General features: G+C 29.7%; 1 protein-coding gene and 1 pseudogene across 1 annotated transcript; both read right to left on the minus strand.

The window, feature by feature from the left end:
- Positions 1-2,132: 2,132 nt before the first annotated feature.
- LOC148270383 (agamous-like MADS-box protein AGL62 pseudogene) lies at positions 2,133-2,417 on the minus strand (annotated as a pseudogene).
- A 6,701-nt stretch (positions 2,418-9,118) lies between these two features.
- Positions 9,119-9,980, minus strand: LOC110825677 (agamous-like MADS-box protein AGL62). The gene is made up of 2 exons (XM_088221697.1): positions 9,658-9,980; positions 9,119-9,581 (listed from the first exon to the last, which is right to left on the minus strand). The coding sequence occupies exons 1-2, from the start codon at positions 9,976-9,978 to the stop codon at positions 9,156-9,158; spliced, it is 747 nt and encodes a 248-aa protein (XP_088077823.1). The 5' UTR covers positions 9,979-9,980; the 3' UTR covers positions 9,119-9,155.
- Between the last annotated feature and the right edge of the window lie 14,043 nt (positions 9,981-24,023).

Genomic DNA, 24,023 nt, shown 5'->3' on the forward strand with positions numbered 1-24,023 from the left:
GATGAAGCTTCCATATAAAACTATTCCAATTTGGCTCAATTCTTCACTATGGTGAGTTGTCTTTCATAGTATGTTATCTTTCTTGACGCTTTTGATGATTGCTCATCTTCTCTATTAGTCTTCTCTACGTTGATTCAAAATGATATATACTCTATTTGAATCCATAGGGACTTAAAAGTGTTTCCACGAGAGATATTTTAGTCAGAATTTTAGGATTATCTAACTAAATTTTTACGTTTGCTTTTTCATTAATCTCGTCATTCTTCCCAATAAATTTGCAACAAAATGGAAGGATTTAGATAGTCATGTTTTTAATCGAATATTCTCAATTGGAATTAATATTTTCTTGAAGGAATCTGTCTTCGAGAGCTTTCCAAAGAAATTGGGGTTCCTCCCAATTTTCATCATAAGTAGTAGTTATGCTAATGAAAAAGCACAATATGTTTTATAAAAATTTTATAAATATAGAACATGGTTGTAATTTTTCAATTAATTTTTTCAATATGAGATATTATTTTAACAACACTCGATTATTTATAATTTATTAAAATATCATATTTTTAGTATAAACTATAACACGTTGCATAGTAATTTATTAAGTACGCATAGATATTTTAATATAACGTGCACTTGAATCCGTATTTGCATAATGCATTTTTAATTTACTATTTATTTTTACTTTCATTGCCATGTATTTCTTAAAATTTTTTATTAAATAAGAATAAGTTAATTGTGTTTTACTTTCGAAGTTGATCTATATATATCCACTATATATCTTCTCCACAAGCTATATATTCTATTTTCCATTGGATTATTACAGCCATTACGCACCATACATCTGTTTTAACAGTAGATCGGTAAATAATTAATATTTCATGGATGATTTTTCAAGAACCTGCCACCCCATATAACATCTAATAGAACATATTGGATATGTAAATACAAATTCATTTTGATTCTTTGTATCTATTGTTTCTCTCTCTCTCTCTCTCGCTCGCTCTCTCTTTTGGGGTGAAATCTAAGCCCTAATGTGTATTAAACAGTGCACGTCTTTTTAAGATTTATAATGCATGCATAGCATATAGTACTGTAAAATTAGAGTTAAGATGAAAGCAAATAGATCTTTTATTTATAAAATATATCACTTTACATTCCATTGATAATATAACTTAAATATGAAAGTCAAACTGTATGAGCACTCTGTGACCTTACTAATCAAAACACATTCCCACAAATTTCAAATTTAGAAAAACTCCTACCCGTTTCCACCATTATTCTGAGTCATATTATATCTTGTAGCTGGCATCATGTTCACATTGTTAAGACCATTGGTATATATCAAGTTTTAATCGTTGATCGCATCCGATCCCCCCACCATCATGTTCTGGTCATTGTTCATCATCATATGATCGGCTGGAACCAAGTTTTGATCATTGTTGATCATCAGATTTGCCGTCGGTAGCATCATGTTTGTAGGGTTACTACTGATAGGCATGACATTAGAGACCATGTTTGGATTATTGGGAATCATGGAATTGGACAAGGGAATGTTTGGATTATTGTTGTTGAGCATGTCACGAAGCATCTTCATATAAGCTGCAGGATTAACCATGTTAGGATTAATCATGCTGGGACTAATCACGTTTGGATTAACCTTGTTTGAATTAACCCTATTCTTGTTCGGATTAACCATGTTTATGGGACAACCGATAGCATTTAAGGGGATAGATTCAAATGGAAGTCCAGTTCCATTGGAAAAGCTTCCAAGAAAAAGTTGATCATCAGAATTAGGATTAATATTGTTCTCTTCAGCATCATTTTCTTTGGCGACTTTTATAACATTCTCGTATAATTCCTCAAGGGCAGCTTGAAATTGCTGAAGTTGTGAAAGGTTCATGTCATCTATGGAACCCATCCACTAGGCTTTACTTGTATTCTCCTTCATCACCTTCTTAAGCTCCACACTTCACTTCTTTTTAGCATCCAGTTGGGCATTAAGCTTTAATTATATATAATCATGTCCAAAAAAAATTCAAGAATTAGTTATAAAAATCAAATAGTATAGATATATGAAGACATTGTAGTGATTATACCGTGTTTAGCTGTGAGTTGAGCCCTTGGAGACAAGCATTTCATTGAGCATCCATCATACATCTGTTAGCTGAATGATGTTGTTCTATTGGGCCACTGAATCGATTGATCAACTTTTCCAAAGAAGGACTGACAAAAAAGAACACTTTCTTAGCAGGTGAAAAAATAATCACTGCAATTTCAGCGCCACAAAGCGTACTAATTTCACTCGCCTTCTTGAAAATGCCAGCCCGGCGTTTGGCAAAGGTAACTTGGAGGTTCGTCGCCTTCTTGATCTTCACCATCTCAATCATTTGGCGGCCCTTTAACTTCTTAGGAGGCTCCATGGATAAATTTAGCACGAATTAAAAGATTAATTTATGATTTGAATGATTGAATAAGGATGAAGTAGAATGAAGTATATTTATAGACTACTCAATTTGACAGTTACAATTTTTAAGTATTCCTGCATTTAAATTAACTGTCTTAATTACTTACTCCTTTAGGATTTTGTAATAATGGAGAGAATATAATTTAACTAATTTAGAGTAGTCTAAATAAATCCTCTCGAAGTTTTTAGAATCTTTCTTAAATAATCTGACATAGAGCTTCTAAGATATTCTTTTTATTTGACTAAAAATAATTGATTGAATTATCTTTTTTAATGAACATTGACTTAAATGAAATCTCTCGTGTCATTCAAATTTTATTATGTGCTTAGTATATAAATAGAAAAATGCTTATAAATTTTAACATATTATTACATATGTAATTTATTATTCCTAATTGCGATGAGTATACTATATTTTCCTTTCAGATAATAGAATTTAAAAGTATTTCGCCATAGTTAAGAGAATGATAAATCTTTAATTTACTAAGTTTTGTATGTTGAATATTATATACGTAAATAACCTATTATAATTCTTTTTGAAAATATAATAGATCCTGACGAGTTAAATAGTTCATAACCTCTTTCACATTATTTATTATTTTGAATATTAAAATTTAAAAATAATATATTTAAGAGAATGATCGATCTTTCAATCTATTGCATTTTGGATAGCTTATAATTTTTTTTAAAAGATATATACATTATAAATTATATCTATCATATAATTTATTACATTTAACTGTAATGAGAATACTATATTGTCCTTTTGAATATCTATATTGAAACTAATATATATGAGAATGACAGATATAATTTTTCATAATAAATTATTTACATATTTTTTAATAATAACAAAAGCATTCTCATTTTAACATTCGGATATTGAGACTAAACGTCAATTGAATTATTTTACATTATATCAGTGAATTCAAAATTTTTAATACAATCACAAAATCCAAACTCATATTAAAGATTTTTAAAAACTATAATTTGAATTTGATTTAGAATCATAACTCTTTTCCAATTCAGATATATGGTATTTGTATTGTAATTTAAATTAAATACAAGTTAAAATTATACAAACTCTTAAGCATGCTACCAAATTAAATATGTACCAAGGATTTATATATTTCCATATAATGGAATAGGGAAGCGAAATGAGTATGCGGAATAATATTTTACCTTTTTTCTTCAAAGTCACAGATTTACACGTACATATATTTATATATAATGTAATAATTAACTTTCTAAAAATAATAAATTTATTACGTACTTAAAGAGCTTCAATATTTTCATATACTCAGTGTGTTGATACCAAATTCTAAACTCTTTTAAATCTCTCGAGATATAGTTTACAATAAATGCGAGATAACTGACTACTGTATATACATATATATACATACACACACATATATATAAAGAGACGGAACTATCATGTAAATGTACTTTATAGGATGATTATAGAAGATTAAATATTTTTAAAAATTTGCGGAATTGTACTTAACAAGAATGTAAAATAAACAACACTCATGAAACACACATATACTTATTACCTCGATCCAAGACTAATAACGACAACATTTATAAAGAAAAAAAAAACACACACACGCACACACACAAGAACACCACCTGAAAGTAAGCAAATACAAAACTCAAGCCAATTGAAATCCCAAATTCCCAAAGCATTATTTGAAAGACAAGACAAACAAAAACAAAAGACACGATAGTGAAAATCTTTAAACTAGCCCTTGATTCTTTTCAAGATAATCAACAAACTTAGTCATTAAAATCCTTGGCCGCTTCCTAGAACATTCCCTGCAAGAGGAGGCGGCATTGTTTTCGGATTATCACCGTTAGCCGCCTCATTTGGATTGTCCACAATGAAGTTCTCATCATCCAATGGATCCGCAAACAGCATCTCTAGAGTGAAGCCATCAAATACTGAGTCTAGATTTGAATCATCTGGCACAATACGTATCATGTTTAGAGAATCGGATGTTGTGCTAATTGGATCATTTGGTGTATGAGGCATAGTACTCGGATTAAAAAACTCATTAGGCCCGATATTTGGATCATTTGATAGATTAATATCCATTGTTGCAATTTGGTTCCCGAAGGCATCAGACATTATGTCTGGATTATCTCCTGCATTAAGTACTGCAATTGGATCATCTGACTCAATCATGACTAAATTATTGAAGAGATCCCTAGGCATGGCCTTCAAGTCATCAACAGGATCTAACGCCATGCTTGAATCATTCAACGAGTTATTCATCATCATTATGGTTGGATTGCCAGAGTCTAGGTTACAGAATCTACTCAGGGGAGGAGTTGAATTAGTACTGCTGGGGGCATATTCATAAGTTGGGTTGCTGGGCATACTAGGCATGGGGAGAGTAATCAAGGCCTTCATTGCTGGATCTGAGTAAAACATCCCGTCATCCCTTGGAGAACCCTCAGCTGAACTCGAGTTACCTTGTTCCTTCTTTAGCTTCTTTGCAAGTTCGGAAACATCATTCCACAAGGCCTTCATACTAGCATCCAAAACTTCAAGCTCTTCCAAGCTGAATTTGTCCATTGAATGCGTATACCAAAGCTCTTTCATCAATCCTTTTCTTCTTTGTTTGAGCTCTTTACCACGCTTCCTTGCTGCCTCCTCCTTTTCTTGAGCCTGTTATCATATATACATATTCATGTATTTGCAGTATTAGATAAGCAATTAGGCTAAAGATTTGAAAGTCCAACAAAAAATTCAAAATATATGACGTTACATCATAGATTTAAGTATTATTGACTCATGACAATTTTTAGATTATCATAAATGGATATTATAAAAAAAAGATAACAAATAAGTTGCTAACACCTCATTGATCCTACTGATTGTTTGTTGAGTATCATTGTCGTTGTCAGGATCTTAACTGGACGAACATCAATACTAAGAAAACGATCAATCACAATATCGATATTAGGATTGCCATAGCAGAAGGCCCTATTTCCAGGGGAGAAAACAATAAGGCCAACATCTAGTCTACAAAGAGTGCAAAGTTCACTCGCCTTCTTGAAAAGGCTACTTCGATGTTTTGAGAAAGTAACTTGGAGACTGGCTTCATTCTCCATCTTTTTTAACTCGATCTTTTGATGACCTTTACTTTTACTTGATGTCCCCTCATTTGCCATTGCTAAAACTGAAAATAACAAAAGATAACCTCGGCAAATTAAGAAGAAGATAATGGAGATTATGATGAGAAGATGTAAGTATACTATTATTGCAATTGACGATTGTAAACTACGCAAGGTATTTATAAGTTTGGAGGTACCACTTGAGGCTATCTAAGTTGAGTTAGGTGGATTTACTTAACTTTTATGCATTTACATTTCTGGCTAGAATCCTTTTTTCATTAAAATATAAGGTAAGGAATATCTTGACATAATCCAAAACTTAAATTTCTGATACTATCAAGAATTCTTTACCTTTCTTACTAGTACATAGTAAAACATTCATTTATGAATTTTGATTTGCTTACATCTCAAGGAAAAAACTTATTCTTCATTTGTCAATGATCGTATGAGCACGGCGATCTTGGAATATAAAAATAGAAAGTTTACACAAGCATGTTGAACCTAAATTCCCTTTAATGTATTTTCCTTATTCATAGTTCATTTAATTATTTTCTACTAAATAAAAAAATTTGTTCTTATCATGGTCGTCAAGATGATCTTATTCAACTATTAGTATTTCATTCATTTAGTATAATGCTAGAGATAAGTTAAATTTCTTTAATTATTAGTGAATTTTAATATAATTTCATCGAGATAGTTTATATGTTTATATATTTTTTATGTTCCAGTCTTCTTATCTAGCTTCTATCACTGGATGCATTTGTGAACAAATTATTACTACTTGATTTAAACTAAGGAAGAAATTCATCCTTGGCGCATTAATGATCATGACAAATACAAAAATGAAATGTATACGTAAGTGTATAGAACCTAATTCTCTAATATTGACTAAAACAAACTAATGTTCAATATTATTCTTTTTCATGCATTTCACTTACTAACAATTCATAAAACTGTTTTTATGTAAATCAACAAGTTAAGTTTTATAATGGTCAGTAAGGTGATCTTATCTAACAACTAATATGTCGTTCATTGTGTAATGCTAGGGGGAAGTTAAAAATGTTTTTACCCTGAATAAATTTAATAGTCTCATCGATATGATCTATCTATTTGTTTTTTATTTATTTATTTCAGTTTTTTTGTTTGGTTTTTATTATTAGATGCATTCATGAATAAATTATTGCATCAAGTTTGGTTCAATCTCAAAGAAGAAATTTATTAATGGCATGGAAATGATCATAATAGCCACAATCTTGAACACAAAATAGAAAGTTTATGAACATTTATATAACCTAATGCTCATACATCATGCATAAATTAACTAAAGTGAAATAGTTCAAGAGTTTTTGCCTTTTATGCATTTCCCGTATTAACATATCATTTAGTTGTTCTCAAGTAACTCAGAAGGCTCGATTTTAACATGGTCAAAAAGATGATCTTATCTGATAATGAATATGTCATGCACTCGGTATATTGCAAGAGAGAAGTTAAATTCAACCGTTATTATTGAATTTGACATAATCTCATTGATATAAACGTGTCTATATATTTTTTATATTCCAGTCTTCTTGTTCTGTTTTTGTCCTTGAACGCAATATGTTCTTCATGCATATCTGTTTGTGTTTCATAAGGCTTCAAAATGTAAACAATATATCATAATAGTATTGCCATGTTAATGCATCATTCAGCAGCCCTTCCTATTTCTCTTTCTTTTTTTTTTCTATTTAATCTTAAATCTATTAGCATGTTTTTCCTTATCGACCTCCTTTATTGCTCTCAAGATTAATTTTGCTCTCAAAATTGAAAGATATTTAGTTTTAATGTACAAAATTAGTCTGAAAATATGTTTAACAATAAATCTTTTGAAATAAAATTTTAAGACTGAATATCACACTTATATGCATTGATTAAGCATCTGGTAAGAAATATGTTTTCCTTATCGAAAAAATTTCATTCTTTGTTACGAGTTTTTTAAAAAATAGTAAGATAAGTATACAAAAATAAGACCCTCGTTAATCAAAATTGAATGGATCACATGAACTGGGAAGCAGAGTCAAATTCTCCCGTATAAATATATGTTTGAAACTCTGGTTTAGAAATATGTTCAGACTAAAAACAGAAGAGATTATTGGTTTTAGATTGAAAGATCTTTTAGCTGCTGTGGATCGACTTCAGATGGTGCTCGGGTGAGAGCACACTGTACGATAGTTTTCTTCAAGAAAGCTATGACATCTCTTATTTACTAGCTCCTGCTAACAATATAACCAATCTATCCAATCCATATGCAGTGTCCCCTGCATTTCAGAAGCATTGCCAGCAAATTTTTTATTACAAAATTTAGTAGCTGTCTTCACATAATAGCTACAATATGATCAATATTTGATACCTACACCGAACTTAGAGCATAGAAGGATGTCTTCATGGGAAAAAGATATAAATTGTAGACATACACGAGTTGTAGATCCAGTGTAAAAATATAGAAAATAGAAATTCAAATGGAATAGAAATAAAAAAATATTGAGAAATAATATAATATGCTGAGTAGATTTATGATTCCAACATAGCTCCAAATTCAATATAGGAGTGTAATAGCCAGATTTATGATTAAATACGTATATACATTTCAATAAAACGCGCACTTATATCTGTACATGCATCATCTTTTTAATGCACAATTTATTTTTATTTTCCCTATCATGTCGTTCTTACAATTTTTTTGTTAAATAAGAATAAATTAACTATATTATACTTTTAAAGTTGATCTATATATAGATCTACTACTTACCTTCTCTACAACCTATATGTTCTATTTTTATTTGGATTCATACAGTCATTTAGTATCATACATACGTTTAAATTGTACATAAGAAAATAGTAGATTATAATTTTTACGTAATTTAATTCTTGTGCATGCTAATTATTCCATAAATTTACCCGAATAACAAAAACTCATGCTTGTGTAATCTAATATCTATCTCTAAGCTGAAAGCTTTTGATATTGAAAAATTCTAGTATGCTTACCTCAAGCTCTAAACTTTCCTCAATCTCTCGAGGTATGGTATACAATAAATAAGAGATAATAGATCACTTTACATATACACACACACACACACATATATATATATATAATAGAGGCTAAACTCTTGTATATATGTGTTTTACATTTTGTATGGTGAATATAAATGAGTAAATATTTTGATAATAATTTTTTATATATTAAAATAATACATATTACGATATGTTATATAGGTAGCAGTTGATAGTGTCACAACGCATGACAAAAAAAAAAAAGCGTAGTAGAATGTTTGAGATATATACATATATATATATATAATCAAGCGCAAAGGTTTTTAAGGAAGAAAACTTATATTAAGAACTAGATGCAGTATCACTGAACGATTACAAAGTACTTAAACAAATAACATAAAATAAGACGCCTCTTATTTTCTAGAACAAACCCTTACTCGTTAGAAGCTAAAATCCTAAAACCCAACATAATATAAAGACTAATACTGTGGCATTTACTGTGCTGGAAAAATTAAAAATTCATTTTAAATAAATAAAAAAAGTTCACTTAGAAGAATCCTTGGCCAAATCCATGATACTTTGGAGGCATCATATTCGGATTGTTGAATGGAACAATACTAGAACTGAATCCAGCAGGCTTTGTCTCAAAAGGAAGACTTGCTCCATCGGAAGAACTTCCTAGAAAAAAAGGATGGTTAGGATGATGATGATGAGGATGAGGATGAGGAAGATGAGGATGAGGATGAGGAAGATGATGATGAGGATGATGATTATTTTGGGTACGAATCAAAATCTTCTCAGCATGCTTAGCCACATTCTTCTTCAGTTCATCGAGAGAGGCCTTCAGTTGTTGAAGTTGTGTCAAGCTCATATCGTTCTTGCGAGCCATCCACCAACATTGATTCTCATTTGCATTTTTCATATGGTTAAGCTCTTCACCTCGCTTCTTCTCTATTTCGTGTTGGTTAAGAACCTGTACATGTGGTAAAATTAATATATATTATTTATACCGAAAATGTTTTATTAGAAAAGAAATTAATTAAAATAACCTGAGTGAGCTGCATGTTTAGCTCACGGACACTAGTGTTCCGATGAGCCTCAATGAGTTTCATGGTTCCAGATGCAGCTTGTGGTGGATTACCACTAACAAAAAGTTCCAGCACTGTTTGGACACAAGGATGGCCAAAAGAGAAGACCTTCTGACCGGGTGAGAAGATGATAATAGCAATCTCAGCCCCACATAGAGTGCTCAATTCACTCGCCTTCTTGAAAAGTCCGGCTCGACGTTTGGAGAAAGTGACTTGGAGATTGCTTTCATTATTCATCTTTGCCATTTCAACCTTTTGCCGTCCCTTACTCTTTCTCACCATGGTTACAAGTATTGAATATGTGCAGAGAGAAATTAATAGAGAGATTAATGGAGAGAAATAGTTTGTATTGAAAGAGGGGGAAATGAGTGATATTTATAGGAGATTTGAATCAAGGTTGTGAATTAATAAATTTTAGGTAGACATCCTGTATATATTTTCTTGTTTTAATAATTTACTTGTTTAGGGTTGCTTGAGAATCTCCTCCTTATTGAAATATATGGTAGGAAAAATCTGGACAATTAAAGTTAAATTTTAGCTGTACTTTTATACAATTTGCAAAATCATCATTATTTTAACATATATAGATACATAGCTAGATGGATATACATGAAAATTGAACCTTCTTGAAAATTTTACATTTTTTATGTTATATATATGTATATATATTCTCGATATTAATTTGGGATTGAGAAGGTAAGAGAGCTACTTTTAATTTTATTTATTTGTCTATTGTTAGGAGACACTGAATCAAATTGCAATGATAAAAATCCTTAGATAATTTCTGTTAAAGTAATAAAAAATTTAAAAATGTATTATAAGATATATTAAAATTTAAAAACTATGATGAATTCTTTATAAAATTAATTGATCATTAGTACTATGGATAATTTTAATTTTATTTATAAGCATTAAGGAAGGATCGAAGTTGTATATTAAATTATAACTATCAATTGGATCACATTTAAAATTCAAAATTTTAAATAATTAAATTTAATTGTGACACTCGATTAACCTTCATAACAATAAAGTTTTAATTCGATTGCGTGTGATATTCAGTTAAACTTAAAATTCATATAATTCATGTTTAGCTCTTTCAAAAGGTGACTTATAATTATTTTACTTGTACAACACTTCAACTTGAGCCTGCTTAAACAAAATCCGATTTCTTTGATCCATTTGATCGAAAAAAATTTTTTTAATACTGTTTGGTCCTAATATAAAATCTTCCATGCATTTTTTAGGGAATTTTTATTTAAATTATATCTCATATAATTGAATAAGTTAAATAAACAATTAACATTTAATAAAGATATTATCCATACTTGGGATATATATTCCCAAATATATAGATATATTTGCATACTTAGATAAGTACTCTCAATAAAATTTTTCCCATGAATATTACTTAATTTCATTATTGATTTATTTTAAGATTAATTACTCACATTAAAGTAGTAGAATTTTCTTAGCTGGAGCTTGTGCATGTGACCCATATAGGCTTAGTATTAAATTATTTATAGGACTTTAACCAATATAATTGATTTATTATGACTAAACACTTTTGACTCATCATCATGATTTTTTTATCGCATCAATAAATTGGATGAACTTACAGGTCACCAAGAGTGTCACTTAATAAATATATCACAACTCTTACAATGTATAAAAATTTGATCATGAAATTCAATAGTTTGTCCGTGGATGCATAATTACCATATAGTTAATTCATTTCATTTATTATATTTCAGACTAACTCAAGATGTGACTTGTACCAACCATTATTTAACTGAATAGTTGGTATATTTCTTCCTATATAAGAGATTGTACTTCCCTGTATGATTTTAATTAAATGTTATTTATATTGTTTTAAATTTGATGTATATATATTAGTTAATTAACCAACACAGGTATTTATTCAAAAATAGAGACTCATAATTGTCAACGTAAAAAATTAACTCGCATAAATATGACATAATTGAAGTTTTTCCCAAAGATGATTCATGTTCTTATCGAAGCACGATTATGTGATTTTAATATCTTTTTTTTTTATATTTAGACGTTACTTTTGTCTTGAGTTAATGAGTTAAAAGTAAATTACTTAAAATATTTTATCCTATTACAACTCTTAGAATAGTTGGTTGATTTCAACTTGAAAATAAAAATAAATGCATAGATAAAAAAATTATGTTATTATTACACTCTTAGAAAGTACCACAACATTGCAATGAAAAGGAACATGATGAAAACCCAAATGCTAAGGCCCCAGATATCTAACATAAATAAAATAAAACAAACTACAAGCATCGTGTTTACAGCTCTTTTTAATTTCATCCTTCCAAGACTTAATCAAGAAATGTACTTAGTAGAATCTTTTTTTTCCATTTCCTTGAATATATATATTGGGATTATCCTTGAACACATTAGGTATCGCGTTTGGGTCGTTCAATACATGAGGCATCATGTTTAATTCGTTCTGAATTATAATCGTCTCAGCTTCTTCAGTAACTTTCTTCTTCAATTCCTTAAGAGATGTCTTTAAATGCTCAAGTTGTGAGAAACTCATTTCCTTTTTCGGTCCCATCCACCAACACTTACTCTCACATTTTTTTTTGTATTTCCTTAAGCTCCGCATTGTGATTTTTCTCGATTTCCAATTGATTGAGAACCTATTTTTATATTTTTCAAATAATAAGTACAAGTCAATATAAGTTTTAATCCAACAAAAATAAGATCAAATAAGTATATTAAGTTTTAAAATCTAAATATGGTCTACTCAAACCTGTGTGAGGATCATATTGAGCTCATGTATCCTTGAGTTGCGGTGAGCCTCAATGAGCGTCATGGCTCCTGAAGTATCTCGTGGAGGATTACCACAAATGAAATCTTCAATCACTTTTTCAACAAAAGGATGACCAAAAGAAAAAGCCTTCTTACAGGGGAAAAAACAATCGTTGCAATATCAACGTCACAAAGATTGGACAATTCACTAGCTTTCTTAAAAAGACCAGCTCTTCGTTTTGAGAAAGTTACTTGGAGGTTGGTTTCGTTACTCATCTTCACCATCTCAATCTTTTGACGTCCCTTGCCCTTCCGATCCATTGCTAAAAGTGAAAGAAAAAGACGATGTGAAGAAAAGATAAAAAAGTTGGTTTATAATTTACTAGGAACTGATAGAAAATGTGTAGTGTTTATAAGAGTCGTCGGACTGACATTATTATTTTGCGCTATGCAACATCAAACTTTATTTAAATGGATTTTCTATATAAATTTTTTAATCTTTAATTACTTACTCATTTGGATTCATCAGATTGGGAAATATCATTTTGTACTATCCAACATATAACTTGATTTATAAATTTATTAGCTTTAATTACTTACTCATTTGGAGTCAACAGGTTAGATATTATCATTTTGCACTATCGAATACATAACTCGATTTAGATTAATTTTCTATATAAATTTTTTAACTTTAATTACTTATTCATTTGGAGCAGATTGCATATTATCATTTTGCTTGATCCAATATATAAACTGATTTATAAATTTCTTAACTTTAATTATTTATTTATTGAGAATTATTAGGCTGGACATTATCATTTTGCACTTCAATATTTAACTTGATTAAGAGAGATTTTCTATATAAATTTCTTAGCTTTAATTACATCCTCATTTGGAGTTACCAGACTGGGCATTATCATTTTTCACTTTCAAACTTATAATCTGATTTAGATGAATTTTCTATATAAGTTTATGCCTTTAATTACTTACTCATTTGGAATCATCAGGTTAGACATTATTATTTGCACTATCTATAACTTGATCTAAATGGATTTTTTGCATAAATTTTTTAGCTTTAATTACTTGCTCATTTGGAGTCACCAGATTGAGCATTATCATTATACACCATCCAGCATATAGCTTGAGTTAGGTGGATTTTTTGTATAAATTTTTTAACTTTAATTACGTACTCATTTGGAATCATCAGGTTGTGCATTATCATTTTGCACTATTCAACCTATAGTTTAAGTTAGGTAGATTTTCTATAAAAATTTCTTGGATTTAATTACTTACTCATTTGGTGTTACCAGATTGACTTTATCATTTTGCACTATCCAACATATTGCTTTGAGTTAGGTGAATTTTTCATATAAATTTCTTAACTTTAATTACTTACTCATTTGAAGTCACTAAGTTTGACATTATCATTTTTCACTATCAAATACACAATTTAATTTAGATGAATTCACTATACAAATTTATTGGCTTTAATAACTTACTTGTTTGAAATCATCAAGTTGGACATTATCATTTTTCACTATCCAACACAACTTGATTTAGATGAATTTTTTATATAATTTTTTTTCGGTTTTGATGACTTACTCGTTCTGAGTCACCAAGTTGGGCATTATTATTTTATATTGTTCAATATATAATTCGATTTAGACGAATTTTCTATGTAAATTTATCGGCTTTAAAAACTTACTTGTTTGGAATGCTTTACAATCACCTCATTGAAATATGAAGTAAAAAAATCTTGAAGATTGATATAATATTACTTATAGGTTATACGAATTTACCACTTCCAAATCATCCTTGCTTGTAGAACGAAATGAGATGAATCTTCTTAGAAATAGTTATTAGCAGCCACATTTTCTTGCTTATCAAATTTGACAAGACAATAAAAATAGTGTCAGCATATGTGCAAGGATGAATAAAATTTGAATTACACATCTCAATACACAGTATTATATAATTACAAACCTATTTCCTAATATATATATATATCAAATTTGGGAAGATAATGAAAATATTTTTCATGTTTCTCCATACATGAATAATAAATTAGTCAACAAAAAATTTCAAGCTTGGTAATAAAATTATAGCGAATATTGCAAAACCACCATGAAGTTTAATAAGTTATATATAAAAAGAAATTAAAATTTGAAGAAGAAAATCCCAAAGTACAGAATATCATACAATTACCACCCTACTAATTATTTTAAAAACCATTTTCCTCTTTTCAACCTTAGCCATAAAAGGTTTTGATGAAGCTTCTCTATAGAACTATTCCGATTTGGCTCAATTCTTCACCACGGTGAGTTATCTTTCATAGTACATTATCTTTCTTGACGCTTTCGATGATTGCTCATCTTCTCTAATCTTCTCTACATTGATTCAAAATGATTTATACTCTATTTGAATCCATAGGGACTTAAATGTGTTTCCATGAGAGATATTTTAGTCAAAATTTTAGGATTATCTAACTAAATTTTTATGTTTGCTTTTTCATTAATCTCGTCATTCTTCCCAATAAATTTACAACAAAATGGAAGGATTTAGATACTCATGTTTTTAATCAAATATTCTCATTTGGAATTCATATTTTCATGAAGGAATCTGTCTTCGAGTGTAGTTTTTTTTTTTGGAAAAAACTCAAACCCAAAAGAGATTAGGGTTCCTCACCAGTGTCTGTCATAAGTAGTAGTTATGCTGATGAAAAAGCACAATATATTTTATAAAAATTTTGTAAATATAGAACATTGTTGTAATGTTTTCAATTAATTTTTTCAATATGGGATATTATATTAACAACACTCGATTATTTATAATATACTGAAATATCATATTTTTGATATAAAATATAACACGTTGCATAATAAATTTATTAAGTACGCATATATATTTTAAGATAACGTGCACTTGTATCCGTATTTGCATAATGCATTTTTAATGCGCTATTTATTTTTACTTTCACTGCCATGTCTTTCTTAAAATTTTTTGTTAAATAAGAATAAATTAATTACGTTTTACTTTTGAAGTTGATCTATATATATCCACTATATATCTTATCCACAACCTATATATTCGTTTTTTCATTGGATTATTACAGCCATTACGTACCATACATCTGTTTTAACTGTAGATTGGTAAATAATAAATATTTCACGGATGATTTTTCAAGAACCTGCCACCCCATATAACATCTAATAGAGCATATTAGATATGTAAATACAAATTCATTTTGATTCTTTGTCTATGTTTCTTCTCTCTCTCTATCTCTTTTGGGCATAAATCTAAGCCCTAATATTTATTAAACAGTGCACAGACATATAAGATTTATAATGCATGTATAACATATAGTACTGTAAAATTTAGAGTTGAGATGAAAGCAAATAGATCTTTTACTTATAAAATATATCACTTTACATTCCATTGATAATATAGCTTAAATATGAAAGTCAAACTACATGAGCACTCTGTGACCTTACTATTCAAAACACATTCTCACAAACTTCAAATTCAGAAAAACTTCTGCCCATTTCCACCATTATTCTGAGTCATATTACACGTGTTTAATTGGATAAGACTTTAATGATTTCTACTACTAGAAATAATATTTTATTTTCCTATTTTATGTATAAATCTTATATAATTGAAATAGCCGAAAAGAAATTATTAATAGATTTAATACTTCTAGTGACGGGCTTTAATGTAATTTTAGAAATGAATTGACTAGCAACATACCATGCAATTTTAGATTGTTACAACAAAAAGGTTGTATTCCATTTTCCTAATCAAAAGCCATGTACATCCTAAACTTATCTTCTATAAATAAAATGTAATTATTCTCAACTAACTGTTGGAACTGATTGATAGACAAAAAGCAAAAAGAAATTCCACTACAAGAAATACTAGTGTTACAAGAATTTCCTAATATATTTATTGAAGAGTTACCAGGACTACCACCAGATCGAGAGATAGAGTTCTTTATTGATTTTTTGCTTGACATGGCACCTATTTCTATTACTCCTTACAAAATGGGAAGAGTAGAATTAGTAAAGTTATAGAAATAGCTTTAGGAACTTTAGAGAAAGATTTTATCTGCCCTAGCATTTCTCTATGGGGTGCACCAGTCCTATTTGTGAAGAAGAATGATGAGGCTGAATGATTGTGTATTGACAAGAGGACTCTCAACCAAGTCATAGTCAAGAACAGATATCCTGTACAAAGGATGGTAATCAGTCTTGCTACCATGCCAATAATGCATGTTATGGTTGTAAAAGCACTCATCACAAGATCCGTGATTGTCGATACACTATATGCAACCTGCACATACCACCTAGGGCAGAACATATGCTCTTAGAGTGCTAGATGTTGAGGCTAATCCAGAGGTTATCCAAGGTACATATCTTATCTCTAAAACTCTTTCACATGTATTAATTGATCCAGGATCCACACACTTATTCGTATCATCTATTTTTGCACCACGTTTGGGTAGTACACCTGTTTAATTGGATAACACTTTAATGGTTTCTATTGCTAAAAATAATATTTTATTTTCCCATTTTATGTATAAATCTTATATAAGTGAAATAGCCGAAAAGAAATTAGCAGTAGACTTAATACTTCTAGAGACAGTCTTTGATATAATTTTAGAAATGAATTGACTAGCAGCCTACCATGCAACTTTAGATTGTTACAACAAAAAGGTTGTCTTCCATTTTCTTAATCAAAAGTCATGTACGTCCTAAATTTATCTTTCATAAATAAAATGTAATTAGTTTCTAAAAATTAAATTGCAAATTTAATTATTCTCAACTAATTGTTGGAAGTAATTGATAGACAAAAAGCAAAAAGAAATTCCACTACAAGAAATACTAGTGGTAGAAGAATTTCTTAATATATTTCCTGAAGAGTTACCAGGACTACCACCAGATTGAGAGATAGAGTTCTTTATTAAATTTTTGCTTGACACTCAGCCTATTTCTATTACTCCTTACATAATGAAAAGAGTAGAATTAGCAAAGTTATAGAAATAACTTGAGGAACTCTTCGAGAAATATTTTATCTGCCCTGGCATTTCTCCATGGGATGCACCAGTCCTATTTGTGAAGAAGAATGATGGGACTGAACGATTGTGTATTGACTACAAGACTCTCAACTAAGTCACAATCAAGAACATATATCTTATACAAAGGATTGATGACCTCTTTGATCAATTGCAAGGTGTAAAAGTACTTTCAAAGATTGATTTGAGGTCTAGATATCATTAGATAAAGATCAAGGCAGAAGATATTCCCAAGACTGCTTTCAAAACCAAGTATGGTCACTATGAATTTCGGGTCTTATCCTTTCGCTTAACAAATGCTCCTGCAGTGTTTATGAATATGATGAATCGAGTATTTCGATCTTATTTGGACAAGTTTATCATTATATTCATAAATGATATCATGATCTACTCCAAGACTATTGATGAACATGTTGAACATCTAAGGTGTATTTTGGGAACTCTCAGAAGAGAAAAGTTATATGTTAAACTGAGCAAATGTGAATTTTGCCTCGATAAAATCTTCTTCCTTGGTCATAAGGTTTCTAAGATGGGATCATAGTGAACTAGAAGCGTCTTACTATTGTTACAGAAATCTGAAGCTTCCTAGGATTGGCAGGTTATTACCGCATATTTATCAAGAGATTTTTCAAGATTGTAGGTCCCCTTACTTTACTAGAAAATATGTAAAATTTGAATGGATAGATGATTATGAAAATAGTTTTCAAGAAATTAAAATTTGGTTTGTTACTACTCCAGTGCTAGCTCTTCCTAGTAGTTCTGGAGTTTATGTAATGTATACAAATGCTTCATATTTGGACTTAGTTGTGTTTTAATCCAGTATGGTAAGGTCATCACTTATAGGTCATGATAATTGAAGAATTATGAGCAAAGTTATCTAACTCATGATATAACATTGGCTGTTATTGTATTTGCTCTCAAGATGTGGCATCAGTACTTATATGGAAAGACATTTGAGATCTTTATTGACCACGAGAGTCTCAAGTATCTCTTTAAACAGAAAGAATTAGACATGCGTCAACGTCGATGGATGGATATTTTGAAGGATTTTGATAGTAACATCTCTTACCATCCAAGTAAGGATAGTGGTTGATGCATTACATCGAAAAAGTATTTGTATGATGGCCAATGTTATGTTTTTTTATTGAAAGGATCTAGAGACAGTTTAGGAACTTCAATGGAAAGATTACCATTCAGGTTATTATGTGGCCAATTTAAGAATACAACTGGTACTAATTCAGAAAATCAAGAATGGTTAGATGACTGACACTACTATTCAAGCCTTGAAAAAGAAAGCAAAATAGAATTTGAAGGTTGACTTCAGGGTTCATGATGATGGAATCCTTATATTCAAGAATAGATGATGTGTTCCTAATGATCAAAATCTGAAGAAGCAAATCTTAGAGGAAGCCGATTATTCTAAAATATTAGTCCACCCTGGTAGATAAAGATGTATAAGAACTTGAGATTACTGGATAGGTGTGAAAAGGACGTCAAAACTTCGTTAGTAAATGTCTCACATGTCAAAGAGTTAAGACTAAGCAATAAAAACCTTATAGTTTGCTCCAACTTATCCTAATTCTAGAATAAAAATAGGAATACATCAGTATGAACTTTATTACAGGGCTACCTAGAACCAGATCAATTCATGATGCAATTGTGAACAGATTGATTAAGTCGGCTCATTTTCTGCCTAAGAAGACCACAGATTCTCTCAAAAAGCTTGTCAGGTTATACATTAAAGAGGTAATCACACTCTATGGGTTTCAATAATTTCTAATAGAGATATTCAGTTTACTTCTAAATTTTGCAAAAGTTTTTGGCACTACACTGTCCTTCAGTATAGTCTTTCACCCTTAGATGGATGGACAATTAGAAAAAATCATCTAGACTTTGGAGGATATACTTCGAGCTTATGTTCTTAATTTATGAGGGAATTGGGATGATCACATTCCACTAATTGAGCTTACTTACAAAAACAACTATCAGTCCAATATTAGTATGGCTCTATATGAAGCTTTTTATGGCAAACCTTACAGATCTCCAGTGTGTTGAGAAGAGGTAGGAGATTGAAAATTGTATAGACTAGAAATAGAGTAATAACCAAATTCCAAAGTTGCCCTAATTAAAAAAAAATTCAAACTGCTTGGAATCGACAAAAAAGCTATGCAGATAAATGGCAGAAAGATCTAGAATTTCAAGTTGGTGATCATATTTCCTGATGATATCACCACTGAAATGCATCATGAGATTTCAAATGAAAGGAAAATTGAGTCCCTACTTTATTGGATTGTTTGAGATCTTAGCCAATATAGGTACTTTTGCATATTAGATAGCACTTCCATCAGAGCTAGTCAAGGTTTATAATGTATTTAACGTATTTATGCTATGCAGGCATCATCCAAACCCATTTCATATACTACACTATGAAACACTTTTAATTGAAGAGAACCTAACTTTTGAAGAGGTACCAGTGGCCATTCTTGAATAGTAAGACTAGGTATTCAAGAACAAGACCATTTTCATGGTGAAAGGTCTTTAGCAATACCATTCCCAGAATAAAGCTATTTAGGAACATGAAGATTCTATGCGGGAAATGTACCATCACTTATTTTGAATTATGTAATTGGGAGACCAAATTCATTTAAGGGGGGAGAATTTATAACACCACGTGGATAATTAAGTAATTATTAATGGAAATTTTGTGTTAAATATAGTTATGCATAAATTAAAACCCAAGAAAAATTTTTAAAAATTAAAATTTACCCCTAAATATGCAAAAAATAAAATTAGAGACTAAATTGAATAAAATTAAATTTATTTGGGGTCCTTTATAAATTTATAAATTGATTTAAGCGCTAAAATCTGAAGAAAACTCGAAATCTGGGTCATTCCATAATTTCTAAAAAATGGGTCACTGGACTAGTGATGTGGCAGCCACCAATCAAAGAAAGTCGCGTGGCATTTGACTTGCATGTGTGGTCAGCCATGTGGGCACCCATGGTAAGCAGATTGGACGATCTTGAGTGTTATAAGATAATCCAACAATGAAAATTGCAGTGTTCAAATTCAACAGTGTGCAAATATGCAGAGAAAATGATTGTGATCCAACAATCCACATACAAGATGCCAATCGAATGACATGCATGTGTTCTAAGGCAATCTAACGGTCCTACGCACAAATGGTTCATATCTAAAAGAGAATCGCGATTTAGCGATTGAGGGAACAAGATGGCAAAATTACAATTTTGCCAAGGCCTATCCAATGGACTGTACGCGACCACACGTGCGATGTTTGTGCAGTCTAGATCTATTTAGTGTTGGATTTAAAAACTCATCCAAACCACTCAACCTAGCCCAATTTGGAAAGAAATAAATAAACAAAAAAATAAGAAAAGAAGAAAGGAAGAAGAAGAGAATGAGAGGTCGAAGTCCCCTATTCTTAGCGAAAAAAAGGTGAAAGGAGGGAAAAAGATAGGCAAAGATCTCCGACGAAGGCCCTACCACCAAGAGAAGGGTGATTTGTGGCTGACCGGTGCTGAAAATTGTGAAAATCTATCGAGTTTTCTGGTGACCTGTGAGCACAACACGTGATCAAACTGGCACTTTTGTTAGTAATTTTCTAGAGCTTTATTTATCAGTTTAATTAAACAAAATGCTCTAGAGATAGCTTACATGTAATAGAACATGTTTAAAGTTCAAATTAAATCAAAATCAAGCCATGCATGCATGAAAAACTGCATGCAAATTGCTGGTTTATTACTGACTCGAAAAAGAATTTTTCCCTACAGATTTTTTCTCAAATGATATTTTTGGAGCTCAAATCATTTCATAATGACTTCCAAATTATAAGTATAATTAATAGGTAACCCAAAGCCTACATAACATAAATATTTATTAAATTTCGTTAACCGGATAAGAAGTTATAAGTTTGCAAAAAGAGATTACTGTGTTGGGTTCAAAACTCATCTAAGAACTTATCAAGGCAGTTTAAACCGCTAGAGAAGGTCTTCAAACCGTCTGTTTAGATATTTTGATATTTTTTATCATGTTTTTAAATTCTCATTTGTTTGATTGAATTAATTGAATTCATGTATGATACTTATATAATGTATATATGTATAAATTGTCTTAAAATAAAAAAATTTCAAAAAATATGAAAAAGAGGTTGTTAAAATTAAGAAATTAAGTAGATGAAGAAAAAGAGAAAAAAATAAATTAGAAGTAAAAGAAAATTAGATTCGAGTTATAAAATGGGAAAATAAGTAATTAGATTAGAAATAAAAGGAATTAGAGTAAGGATAAGATTTTTTTAAAAAATACTAATTACACATAATAAGAATTAAAAAATAATAATATCTAAAATAAAAAATAAAAAGTAAATAGAACAAATTAAATAATAATAATAATATAAGTAATACTAATAAAATAAAATAACAATAATAATAATAATGATAAATACTAGCAAATATATATAATATTAACAAATAATAAAAAATCACATAAAGTAAACGAATATTAACAAAAAAAAAACTCAAATAATTAAATAAAATTTTTAAAGTAAATTAAGAGGGAATTAGTTAGAAATGGAAGGGAAGAGTGATAAGTGAAACTTCAATTGTGAAAAAAAATAAAATAAAATATCATTTTTAACTAGAATAGAAAGAAATAAAATAATATGAAGATTGAAAGAAGTGAAAATTTAGAGATAACCCATTTAAAATTGGTATGGTTGAACTTTAGTAGTGTGGTGAACCCTATCCTTGAGTGGATAGAAACTCTTCCAGAGGTGGTTGGGATCTGTATTCTGTTTTGGGTCACCTGGTGATGGACTACTATGACCAATGTAAATGTGTTATTTGTATGTGCATCCCCTTGTGATAGTGGAAATTCTGATCTCGTATTGTTACCAAATGGATAACGGATAAATCCGTTCAATATAAAAAAAAATTTTAAAACTTTAATAACTTCAATCTAGTTATTGTGATGGGGTAAATTGAGAATAGAGAATACCCACTGAGGGGTTACGAATGTCTTGATTTGACCGAAAACTTGCAGAACATTTTTGGTGGTGATTCTGAAGGATAAAAGATGGCTTAAGAAAAACTATGGGATAAAATGGATCTAGAGGGATTTTGAGGAAAAATGAGTCTAAGAGCTTTTGATGGATAATACCTAAGTTTAGGGGGAGTTTAAGAGATGAGATAGGAAATTGATTACATTTGCATTTCATAGTTTTCAAATAAAAAGATTAAAAAAAAAGTTTTACATCTTTACTTGATTGTTTGATTATATGTTGCATGCCTATCATGTAACTTGTTTCTTATACTTACTGAGCGCGTTAAAATTGTTTATCTCATTAAATTATCATCTTTCCATATCAAGAGGATTTGATTGTAGATTAGGAGGATCTCACCCCTGAACTGGATCGAGAAGAAACTGTTTGAGCACCCATGATGGAAATTATATTTTGTAACTAGACGGATATCTATTTTATCTTAACTCTGTTACACGAATCTCGTGTATTGTAAATAATATTGCAATGTGGTCAAAAGATAAATTATGAATATTTTGAATCTATAAATATTTTGTTAAGTAAATTTTTATTGTATATCTAGTGTTTGACGACTATAATCATTTTAAGGGAGAGAAGAGACGTCACAATCAGTCACCACTAATTCATAATATAGTTATAAAGCGGCATTTTATTACATTTTAAATGATATTCAAACTCGTAATTTTTAAATATAATACGAATATTTTAATTATTGTAAGATTTTGTTGCTATGAATGATGCTAAATAAAATTATAAAATAAAAGTTGCACTAAATGTATACAAATATTCACAACAAAATTTGTGTGTATCCTATTCGTTATAGGATAATTTTCATAGTTACTCTAATAAATTAAATGCAATTATAAACAAATGTCTTTTGTTTTATTTTATTAAAGAACAAATTTTTATTAGTAATTTATCAACCAATTGTTTTAAACAAAAATTGATAACCTAATAATCATATCAAAGGATTATTAAGTGATCATCCAATTATTGTACACTATCAAAATTTATTGTAACGGCCCAGAACTTGAAAGGAAATAAATTATAAATTTGAATGCGGAAGTGAAATAATAGCGTTAGAGTTTACATTTCTTACACAATAGGACTACAGGAATTACCCTTTTAAAAGAACAACGGAAAATTAAAGAAATAAATTGAAAAGTAAATAATTGAACATCATATTCGCAACCCTCTTGTGGATCGGGATCTGGATCGTAGTTCTCTTGATCTGAAATTGTTAATGGAAGAGTGAGCTACACCAACCTAGTAAGAATATCACGCCACTCACTCGATTCAAAAAATGAAGGTTGGTAAAAATCATGAAAACTATTAATGAAGCTCTTAATTTAAGTAAATTCATTTATCATAAATAAATTATTTATTATACACCTACCATAGTAAAATTTTTAAAAACTG

This window comes from Carica papaya, chromosome 1, assembly GCF_054855325.1.
Source record: "Carica papaya isolate Zhongbai chromosome 1, ASM5485532v1, whole genome shotgun sequence".
NCBI lineage: Eukaryota > Viridiplantae > Streptophyta > Magnoliopsida > Brassicales > Caricaceae > Carica > Carica papaya.

Coding starts and splice junctions, on each gene's coding strand:
- LOC110825677 (XM_088221697.1), bottom strand. CDS start 9,978: ATGGTGAGAAAGAGTAAGGGACGGCAAAAGGTTGAAATGGCAAAGATG. Junction 9,582..9,657: donor TAAACATGCAGCTCACTCAG/GTTATTTTAATT, acceptor CCACATGTACAG/GTTCTTAACCAACACGAAAT.